This window comes from Mugil cephalus, chromosome 9, assembly GCF_022458985.1.
Source record: "Mugil cephalus isolate CIBA_MC_2020 chromosome 9, CIBA_Mcephalus_1.1, whole genome shotgun sequence".
In the NCBI taxonomy this organism is placed as follows: domain Eukaryota; kingdom Metazoa; phylum Chordata; class Actinopteri; order Mugiliformes; family Mugilidae; genus Mugil; species Mugil cephalus.
In genome coordinates, this window is record NC_061778.1 from 20,147,352 (window position 1) to 20,158,588 (window position 11,237).

At 42.3% G+C, this 11,237-nt stretch overlaps 1 protein-coding gene across 3 annotated transcripts; it reads left to right on the forward strand.

Annotated features, from left to right (window-relative positions):
• The first annotated feature begins 1,636 nt into the window (after window positions 1-1,636).
• On the forward strand, window positions 1,637-10,941 carry cab39 (calcium binding protein 39). 3 transcript variants are annotated; one of them, XM_047593592.1, is made up of 9 exons: window positions 1,637-1,831; window positions 4,220-4,375; window positions 4,556-4,720; window positions 5,521-5,639; window positions 7,180-7,348; window positions 7,861-7,920; window positions 8,530-8,595; window positions 9,040-9,183; window positions 9,774-10,941. In XM_047593592.1, the coding sequence occupies exons 2-9, from the start codon at window positions 4,262-4,264 to the stop codon at window positions 9,960-9,962; spliced, it is 1,026 nt and encodes a 341-aa protein (XP_047449548.1). In that variant the 5' UTR covers window positions 1,637-1,831; window positions 4,220-4,261; the 3' UTR covers window positions 9,963-10,941. The 3 variants fall into 3 exon arrangements, with proteins under 3 accessions (XP_047449548.1, XP_047449550.1, XP_047449549.1); XM_047593594.1 differs by lacking the exon at window positions 1,637-1,831 and adding an exon at window positions 2,466-2,660; XM_047593593.1 differs by lacking the exon at window positions 1,637-1,831 and adding an exon at window positions 2,467-2,664.
• The last annotated feature ends 296 nt before the right edge of the window (window positions 10,942-11,237 follow it).

Below are 11,237 nucleotides of genomic sequence, written 5' to 3' on the forward strand. Positions count from 1 at the left end.
CCTGTACCTGCACAAAGGCATCTATGTGTTTTTAAAGGGACCATCGTTCTTTATGAGGTTTTGTGGTGGACTCTGATGAGTTATTTGTATGCTTTTGTTGGTCTCATAGCAGGATTCATTCACCAGAAGGACCCTTTAACCAAAATGAGCTGAGGTCCCTAACTGACCCCCAGTCTTAGTGCATTCCTAACCTGTCAGTTAGCAACCAGAGATTAGTTTCTAGACTTATCCTGGATGAAAAATCTGAATCGGATTTATTGCCACGTATGCTCACACACAGTGTACAAGGAGTTTTTTTTATTGCGTTAGGTGCAATAAACATGAGTATACATGTAAGAATTATGAACAATATAAAATACACAAAGATCATGTAAACATTTTAGCTCTTCGCTGTTATGAACACACTATTGCATCATCAGAATCAAGGCCATATGCAAAATGGAAAATACCTGTTTATTTACAGTAGCTGCCGAGAAACTTGTTTATGATTTTGAGCTATGGTACCGGCCACAAGACAGACACAAGTTCAATGTACACTCTCCTTTACCTCTGTTGTCGGTCTTTGTTATAGTCTCTAACTCCTGAGGGAAATATCTGCCTCTCTAGCAGTACATTGCCTCACCAGAACCACAGCGTGTTCTCCGGTTACTGACTGCTGTGGTTATGGTGACGCAATGCGCTGTGGAGTTTTGGGCTTTTTTCCTCCAAAAAGAGCAGCTGTTGGAGATTATGGTGAGAGCAGTGGGCCAAACTAATTTCAGCCCAGGATGCTGAAACTCACCGTACAATTCCTTGAAGCCAACCAAAGATGCAGATCGAGCTAGAAAATGTTCATGGCTAATAGAGATCTTACTAAATGTTTTATATTTTTGCATTGTCGTCCCCTGCTGCTGTAATATGGGGATAAATAAAGTCCTGTCTCAACTATTGTTATCTTGTCTTAAGGGGAAGATAAAGGAAGAGTATTATCTTGTTTCTTGTTTTCTCTGGCACAATAAATCAATATGAACATGACTAAAATTGAAGATAGATAGATAGATAGATAGATAGATAGATAGATAGATAGATAGATAGATAGATAGATAGATAGATAGATAGATAGATAGATAGATAGATAGATAGATAGATGGGAAAGTAGTAAATGTATCATATTTTCTATGTTAATTTGTCGCTGCATATGCAGAAACCATATAATTTAGTATGGTAATATAGACCACTCCCAAGAGAAGTAAATAACACTGACCATAACACAACTCAGTGTCCTGCCAGGAAACGTTTGAATCTGGCATTCACGTTGATGTCACTTGGACACCTCCACCCATAGCAATTACGCACACCCCAGCAGCCTTGTCTGCAACTTCACTAGATCCCAAACTGATCAAGTATCTGCTCCCACTAACAACATCCTGTTACCAGACACCACTTGACACCCTCGGAACGTCCATGCCCATTCCCTGATGATTATGCAGGTGGTCATGATGTTATGCCTGATCAGTAAATGCGAAAGGCTGAGGTCGTGCCTGTCCGTTGGGTGAGCGCGCCCTCTGGTGGCCATCGGCCGTCCTCGCAGTGCAACCTCCATTGTTGCTATGACTCCGGTTGGCCAGAGGCGGCGGCAGAGCCGCTGCAGTGACAGCAGCTCCGCCGCTAACGAGTAGTCGGGCTCAGAGAAAGAGCTAGGAGGAAACAGGGGCCGCACAATTAACAACAGCACAAACAAGGGGAGGCGACGAGCAAGGAAAACAAAGCAGAGTTTGTTCCAAGGAGCACCTGTGTTGCATTTTGCTGTCTTAACATATCAGGAGGAGCCAGTGAAAACCTCATTTGCAAGGTATTGTGCTGTCTATTTGATGCCACGGATTGATATTTGCAGGCACAGCTTCCTCTCAGTGGAGTCGGAGCTGAACCTAGCCTAGTGTTGGTGGTTGCTGAAAGCCAGGCATGGGTCTCACAGGAGGAGACACCGCCAGGCCTGGCTAACATGAGGCTAACGCTAGCGGCGTCGCTATATATATAACTTACTGGTTATTGTACGCGTTGCTCGCGCGCTGCTAGCCGTGTTCTAAACAAAGCTTATGTGGCTAGAAAAATGTTATTGTGAGCATTAGGCCCGCCGAGGCCTCCAGTGTGTCGACAACACACACTTTCACAAGCAGAGCTGCGGTAGCACTGTTGTTTGGTGGACAGTGATTGAAACATTACAGGCCTCGTTAGCTTCCCAGCACGTAAAGCTAGGTGACAAACGAAGAGCAGGGGTAACATCATCGCACATTAACGCAGCAGTCATCCTGCAGGTCTCTCTGTGTGGAACTGAGTTAAAGTGTCCATTTTGTAAGCATTGCGCAAAAGTTGTCAGGCTTCACACCATCACAAACCAGGCGTGGATATAACAGTGATGGGCGGTGCTCACTGTCATGTTCACGTTGGACACATTTTTTTTTTTTTTTTTTTTTGAGGGCAAGAGTTGCGAGTTGTTGTTGTTGAAGTCGTTGCAAGTCTCCAACGCGAGGGTTTATTAGCGGCGTCGGGTTGCGACACATGTAAATAAGTTGGATGACTGGACTAGCCGCGGTTAGCTGCTCGCAGTGGTCAGATGTTCTGCTGTGAAAGGTGCAGGTGACGTGCGAGCTTTCTCCTGACACCGCTTCGTCTGCTTCCTGGTAGGTAAGTACACTTTAGGCTCCCCTGGCATTTTTTTTTTTAGTAGCTGTAATTTGAAGTGTGCTCTGAGAGAGTGCGGTTTGGACGTCCTCTGTGTGTTTCTGGTTGCGTTAGATCAGGTTGTGCAAACCTCGGGGCCGACAGCACCTCCGGCGCTCGCTGGCCTTTACATTAGTCTGGTCCATTGTACCTGATTAGTAGCGGAGTCATCGTGGGTGACGTGCTGATTTCGAACCTGCCATATGTGTTGCTTTTCCTATTTGCGTCACCGACACCGAAGCGGGTCAACAGCAGAGATTGCTGGCTACGTTAACCAGCATTACGCTGTGCCAAGGACGGATTTGGCCACCTGGCGAAGTTTAGGTGTGTCTACATTTATAGAGGTGTAAGCGACCAAACCTAAGTAGTTGAATCACCAGTTTTTTTGTCTTTCCATTCAGTCACACATGACACATCATATATGAATGGTGGGGCTGCGCCTCCCACTGCGCTGCCGCTCGGTTCATATTCTAGTCCCCGGCATTGCTTTCTAAATGTGGACTCGCTGCCAAGGCATAAGAGGAAGTTGTGTGTGCGCTCCAGGGTTGGTTCGCAGAGTTTAGAGGATCGAGGACAACAGGTTGGTGTCACACAAACTTAGCGGTTGATGTGTAACGTACCTAAAAGACTAGGGGCTGGTGCTCTCTGCAGACGTTACTATTGCTACATCTTAAAGTCCAGCATGTTTGATGACCATATTTTTAGCTGAACTGGTCACAAGCCTTGAATTACACTTATTGTTCGGCTCTCAGAATAGGTACTCTTCATATCTTTTAGTAGAAAAGCTCATTTGTTGTTGTGTTTGAATGCTGTTTAAGGGTAATTCTTCTATCTCTGTGTAAGGTGACTGGGTGGGTCAGGGACGTGCAGATAAGGGTCCTTGTTAAGTTAGAGCAGCGGCGAGATACGGTGTCACATCTGTCAGTTGCATCATCCAGGCCCTTGTTTGTGTCTGTGCAGGAGGGTTAGAGGTTTTTGTATGTATACACAGGAAACTGGAAGTATGTGTTTCTGAAGCTAAATTTGTCTCCCGAAAAGGTGTGTTGAGCAACATTACATTGTGTCTATTAAGACATATTAGTCAGAGCACAGGGAGTGGGTCACACAAAGGTCTGAGGCGGTGTCACGGTGTAATTAGGCCTATGTCATAGTCAACATCACATTGTTAATCATTTATCACAGTGACCAGAAGATTCATAAGACTGCCCTTTTTGCTGAGTGCGCAACTAAAGGTCAGATACAGATATGATGCTCACACATTGATATATGAAACAAATTTGTATTCATATATCAGTTCGTTCTATTCAGATTCATTGGTAAATTTAAGACCAGAGATTGGTCTGAGCACTTTATGCTTAACACAGACTTCAGCGTCAGGGCTAGCTTTGCTGCGTATGGCTTTAAAACCAGAGCAAATGGTGCTTCTCAGTCACCAGCCTTCAAACCAACTTCCCTCCAGATGACCACACTATTTTCGCTGGTTCTGAAAGAAGGTTTTGCTTTGCGTTTCCTTCCTCAGGTGGACAGTCCGCTGCCTGGTTGCTCGTGGTAACGCTCCGCCATGCCTTTCCCGTTCGGCAAGTCCCACAAGTCGCCGGCGGACATCGTCAAGAATCTCAAGGACAGCATGGCAGTGCTTGAGAAGCATGACATCTCTGATAAAAAGGCAGAGAAGGTAAAGTGAAGCTCACAATTGTTCCTCACTTGCACCTGTGGGATACGTCACCTCTGACGTAGGAGGTTGTGACGAGCTTTGTTTCTGTGGAAAAGACTATTTTGAGGGAGCTTTCAAATTAATCTCCGCTGCCAGTATGTTTGCCTGCACTTATGTATATATACATATGTCTAAATTTAGGCTTCAGAGGAGGTGTCGAAGAGCTTGGTGGCCATGAAGGAGATCCTATATGGGACTAATGAAAAAGAGCCCCAGACGGAAGCAGTGGCCCAGCTTGCACAGGAGCTCTACAACAGCGGCTTACTCAGCACCCTCATAGCAGACCTGCAGCTCATCGACTTTGAGGTGAGACTCCATCTTTTGTCTTAAAGCAGAACAATACGGTCTGATTGAGACCGGAAGAACAGGAAATACAGTGGTTAAAATTTACTACCACGTAGGTGCAAGGTGCGTACGCTAAGAATCTGTCTTCGGAAGAAAAACAGATGCATGTGTTTCCAGACTTTACACTGAGGTCATGAGAACGGTCGGTTGTTCGTGACGGACCTGCTTCTATGGATACATGAGAAAAACTCATGTCTCTCCTGCAGTATGTCAGACTGTGTGGTAACTGCTGCATGCTTCCCTGACTCACCCTGCATGACTCACTGTGTTGTGTGATCTCTCTCTTCCTCTTCTACCCTCGCTCATCCTCCCGCCCTATTCAAAAGAAGTGGCTGGTTAAGAATGGCAACTCACAAATGCCCTAGATTGAAATGTGATTCAGTTTTTTAGATGCACCTTTTTGTTGTCGGTATGTAATGACTTATCTGTGCAGCTCTTTATCCATAGAATTATATCCATAAGAGAACATGAGTCTTTCTCTGTGTTGAAACATTAATGAAAAGCAGCTATAACTCCATCAGTATAGAGATTAAAATGTTGCAATTTATTGCAGTTTTATTAGTTGATTATACATATTGGCATAAAATTTAAAAAAAATAAATAATAAAAATACGCCTCACCTTAATGCTTTGAGGTGCATCTTTTCACCATGACCTAATCTGCTGGAAGTGTGTTGTACAGCCCTTTTGTGCGTGTACTCTGTAGTGCATTGTATGCGTCAATCGCTTCTTTATTGTATCTTATTTGTCTGTTAAATTCAGGGTAAAAAAGACGTGGCTCAGATCTTCAACAACATCCTGAGGCGTCAGATTGGGACTCGAACACCCACGGTAGAGTACCTTTGCACCCAGCAGAACATCCTCTTCATGTTGCTTAAAGGGTAAGCCGACACACACAGTAATCCCGCTCCGCGTAACCATTCAGTTACTGACTATGTCGCAATTGATGTAAATAAAAATGGTAAACGTCACTGTGAAGGGTTGAGAGGCATCTACGGGGATCTACGGGTGACACTGTAGACTGATAAAACTGAACAAAAGCCAGTATTTGTGTTCACCATTCAAACATTCGTCATTTTCATGTGATTATACACTAACAAAAACATAATTATCTATTTAAGTGCTACATGCTAGACCTTTAACATGTACTTGAAAAGATCATGCAGCTTCCAAAGTTACTTCCTAACTAAGAGGGAAATGAGAGCAGCTGTTTTTAGAAAGCTGCTTATAGAAGAAGAAGAACTAAAAAGGTTAGGCAATCCGATCCCCATTACAACCACACAGGTATATGTTTTAGTCAAGCTTGTTGGTGGTGAAGTGGAGCTGATGCGTGAGCGTACGCCACCATTTTCAATAAATTTCATTTATCCTTTTCCTAAAAACAAACATTGTGCATTAGAGGCGTCAAGATAGATGCTGCTTTCCCATTTCCGATTACATTTTAATTAGAGATGTCACGAACAAGTCCTCCCCAACAATCAGTTAACAATGAGTATTGATCCGAGTCCCCGTCTGAGCTTAAATAAAAACAGTTTCCGCCCATGGAGATTTACTTTTTATTCTCCAAGATCATATGTGTGCTTATGTGTACAGTGTGACTGGATTAAGGGCAACAAACAGGGCTGTCTGAGCTAATGTGGAAACAACACCGTAACCTTAACTCCTGTTGTAAAGTTGTGGTAGGTGCAGGCTTTTGTAGGTGGTGAATCAAGTTGTTGTAACTGAATAAGGATCTCTTGGTACCACCTCGCCAAACATCCACATTGCACAATTTACAAAATGCTGCCTGAGTGACTTCATTATGCAGAGTAAAGTACATCCACACATCAGACATGCTTAGTCAGCAGATTCTTCTTCTTCTGGGATTTTTGGTGGAGTGGACGCAAGCCAACCGTCATTAAAATGGGATGTGGGTTTGTTTTATTGCAGACCTAAAATTAAGAACTACAAGAGATCGGCCTTCGCCAAAGTCTGGTCTGATCTGATCTTTCTAAAATGCTGGTACCGCTCGGGATTGGGACATCCCAGATTTTATTGACCCAGACCAGCAGCAGCTTTATCACTTAGTCCTTGGATTGTCACATCTATGCAATTTTAGTACAAAACTGGTGTGGTTTATCCTTTGTGTTTATTTAAAGGGCTACATACCATTTACAAAGCATTACTTTGAGTGAAACTGTTTGCTGCTTACACACATTTCCCAGTGCACACTACTGGTGGATTGTTTCCTACAAAGAATAGGATGTGAACATTTAAAACCATCTGTGATTGAAGCATTATGGGAGATACTGTATAATAATAACAAAAATGATGGCGTGTAATACTGTATGTTATAAATGTGCTGGACGTTTTGCAGCTGTGAAATTACTCTGTAAACCTAAAAATGACCATTTCTTTTCCTTATGTTGTTGTTTGATACAGGTATGAGTCTCCAGAGATTGCCCTAAACTGTGGTATCATGCTGAGAGAATGCATCAGACATGAACCGCTGGCTAAAATCACACTGTGGTCCGAACAGTTCTATGACTTCTTCAGATACGTGGAGATGTCCACGTTCGACATCGCCTCAGACGCGTTTGCCACTTTCAAAGTAAGTCGGCGTTTGCCATCAGTCGTCGAGCCTTTGTAGCATAATGCATCCACGTCAAGACGAATAAGCTTCGGAGCCAACAGTAGCTGTTACAAAGTAAAAGATGCCATGAACTTGTCAATATTTTTTTGGTAAAAACGTGTATAATAATAACATCAAACTGATCTCTACACCATTTCTTAAAGAGCAATGTCCAGTTTTTTGGTCCCAAATTAAAGTTTCTTCTTTGAAATGTTTTGTAATTTTTTGTCCAGCAAACGGATTACCTTGCTTAAGTGATTTCAGCAATAAAGCAGTCTTCTTATGTTTTTCTAGCCAGATTATCCTCGTCACTAATCACACAGCAGCCAAAAACCTTTTTCTGTCTTTCAGGGTTTTTATTATTTGGGTGAATTTAAAATGTGTTTCTAAGGATTATTTCTGTGTGTGGACCCGCAGAGTCACAAATGAAACCCAGCTAGGCCACAACCATTAGGTCTGACTTTTTGTTTTTATGCTCTTTCTGGTTCCAGGACCTCCTCACGAGACACAAGCTTCTGAGTGCAGAGTTTCTGGAGCAACATTATGACAGAGTAAGTCTATACTGAACCAAAACCCAGCATTTAATATCGAATATTGGGAACGGATTTAAGCAAAGTAGGAACAAAAAGCTTTAAAGTATGTATGTACAATTCAACCATGTCTCATTTACCGTCCATTAGCAGCTACAGAACTGCATACGCATCAAAATGAACTATTCCAAATTGCACTGGTGCAGATCAGAGGAGAAATAGTTTTAAGCGTTGGAGTTGGGTTTTTTCACCAGATTTTTATATGATCTTTTATCAGTAGTTGTACTTGTTTTCTTTCTTGAAGTTATTCGAACTAAATCCAAAGAACAAAAAAAAAACAAAATTCGTTTGATCAGCCACATGCAAATTAGAACCGCCACTGTCAGTCTGACTGTTCGGCATCTTGGCTCACTCTTCTCCAACGACATCAAACCAGTCGTCGTGGACACAATGTGCGAGCTGCGAACACAAAGTAGCTGTCAGTCTGTGTGGGCAAAATCTTTCATTTTCCTGTCACTGTGTTTTGATGCAAAACATGGATGCAATCGTACAAACCACTCCTTGACACATTTAGACGCGTCTCTTTTTTGTCTTCTCACTCTCACTACCTCTTTCTTTTTTTTGCTCCAGTTCTTTAGTGAATACGAGAAGTTACTCCACTCAGAAAACTATGTGACTAAGCGGCAGTCCCTGAAGGTAAGGACCCCGGTTCGTGCCAGTAAACAGGTCTCATGTAGTGGCGCAACTCTATTCTGAAAGCTATTTAAAGATGGGCTCTAGTATTGGGTTTCTCTCCATCACCTTGCCATGACTGCCATCTAGTGGTGGACACCGCAGAGATCGTCTTTTTAAGGCCCCTTGTTTTTGTGTTTACATGTGTTAGTATTTCTGTGACTTCATTCACATGAAGTGTCACATCATTTAAAATGCTTAGAATAAATGTTAGTCTTTTTTATCTACGTTATATATTTTTATTTGGTTTATTATTGCTTTGATTTTGATTAATAAGTAAAGGAGTGAAACAAGATTAGATAATTTTTACCATTGCAAATCTGTCACATGTGTGGTTAATGGAAAGCTTTAGCCACACAAAGCTTTTTAATCTGTTTATTTCTCTTTCCCCACTCTGCAACGATCTAGTTATTGGGAGAGTTGCTTCTTGACCGGCACAATTTCACCATAATGACGAAATACATCAGCAAGCCTGAGAATCTCAAACTAATGATGAATCTGCTACGGGACAAGAGCCGCAACATCCAGTTTGAGGCTTTTCATGTTTTTAAGGTAAAACCAAAGGTGCATTTCAAGGAATGCTAAATGCTTAGTTAACATAAGAGATAAAGGAAAGCAGGAAATAACCCAGGCAGAGGTACTCATGCTCATGACTACCTAAAGTAATTAACGGTTCTCCACTTAATTCTGCGTGATTAAACTTTTTAGGGATGGGTTGAATGATTTAAAAACAGTCTTCGTTTTAAAGATCCATTACCAACTCAGGAAATCCTTGGATATATAATTTTCAGACAATGCCACTTAAAGTACTTGTACCTTCAGAATGTTCTGCATTAAAACAACTCAAAATGTGAGGGGATTTGTTTATTGACTAATATAACATATGTGTCAAATTTGTGTCTCAGTGTCAAAATCAAGTCAAATTTCTAGCATAGCTCGATAAAGCTGTGCATGTAAACACAGTGAGTGTAATGAGACTTGGATGTCTTTGAGTCAAAGAAGCTTAATACTCTGAAATGACAAAGATTGTCTTGATGAAAGTGCAGCAACAGCAACTATAAATCCACAGAAAACAGAAACCTTGTGGTTCTTACCTTTGTATACAAACACGTACACATTCTTGTCTCTTCCTCCTCCACTAGGTGTTTGTGGCCAACCCCAACAAGACACAACCCATCCTGGACATCCTGCTGAAGAACCAGACCAAACTCATCGAGTTCCTCAGCAAGTTCCAGAACGACAGAACAGAAGACGAACAATTCAACGACGAAAAGACTTACCTGGTCAAACAGATCAGGGACCTCAAGAGGCCAGCACCCCAAGAGGCCTGAGACAGAGAGCAGAGGTGCAGGGAGCAGCCGCCAGGGCAATGTCTGGACAGCACCCAGACAACGTCTGCTTAACGGACCCATCAGCAGCCGCTGTCCTGGTTTCTGAACAAAAATTGAGGAAACAAATGAAAAAACAAACATACCCACGTCAGCTCATCAGGAAGTCGCCAGCTCCTCTGCTCCTCAGAACATTTGATATTTTCTTGTTTTTGTTTTTTTTTTTCAGTCTTTTTCCTTCAAAAGAAATGAGAGAAAATAATAATTGCTGCTGCTTTCTTGCACATTGAGACATTTATGGTATATTATAATGACACAACAGTCCATCAAACATAGTGACAGAAAATGTCTGTGCATTTAAAGTAAGGCAGACTTCCTGATAGACACTCGCACACACACACACACACACACACACACACACACACACACACACACACACAAAGCAACAGAGGTAGACACGTTTACACACGTATTACATAACAGCCATGCGCACACACATTAGAATGTCAGCTAAAACCATGTGATGGAAACGGTACGAACAAGTTGAACATTGGTGTGTTTGCTGCATGCCTTGAAATGTGACAGATCCATGGCTGCACCCAAGCGTGGGCATTGTGATGGCCTGGCCAGTCTGGCACCCACGTCCAGTGCCACAGACTCGGAAAAATTCATGCGCGTCACGGCAACCTGCTACAGTTCACAACTATGCCTTCATCCGACAACAGTGGTTCATTTTACCGGGGACAAACTCTCAGATGCCATCATGCAGCACTGTTTACCTCCTGCGTGCTCCGTCGTGGCGCACGAACGAACGAAGGAGGGAGGGATGCAAGGTTTGAATTTGGAAAAGCCGGAGAATTGGGTCGTGTTATTGTTTTCTGGGACAGGGTGAACATGTACATATGCCTTTTTTTTTCTTTTTTTTTTTTGCTTTGTAGGTTTTTGTTTAACCTTGACATATGAATATATATTATATATATTACCTTAAACGTCACGTTTTTGGTTAATTGTAATCAAATTACATTCTAAACTAAAAAAACAAAACAAAAAACAAGTTAAGTGACATTGTTTTTGCATTTCATTTTACTGCTGAAATGGTTGCTGGTGGGTTTCTTTGTACATAATTTAAAGGGCCAGCTCACATTTAGCTAACCGATAGGATATTAACAATTTGTGCAGCAGAGGAATGTCATGGTGTTAGCTCTGGATCTGTTAATCCTCTTTTTATTCTCCATCTACATTTTGAGTATCTCAGACTGCTGAATATGTGCAGGGGCG

What these genes read in the sequence shown, in the direction of transcription:
- cab39 (XM_047593592.1), top strand. Translation starts at nt 4,262, where the DNA reads ATGCCTTTCCCGTTCGGCAAGTCCCACAAGTCGCCGGCGGACATCGTC. An exon ending in CTGATAAAAAGGCAGAGAAG is followed by an intron (nt 4,376 to 4,555) that starts GTAAAGTGAAGC and finishes GTCTAAATTTAG; the next exon opens with GCTTCAGAGGAGGTGTCGAA. An exon ending in AGGCTTTTCATGTTTTTAAG is followed by an intron (nt 9,184 to 9,773) that starts GTAAAACCAAAG and finishes CTCCTCCACTAG; the next exon opens with GTGTTTGTGGCCAACCCCAA.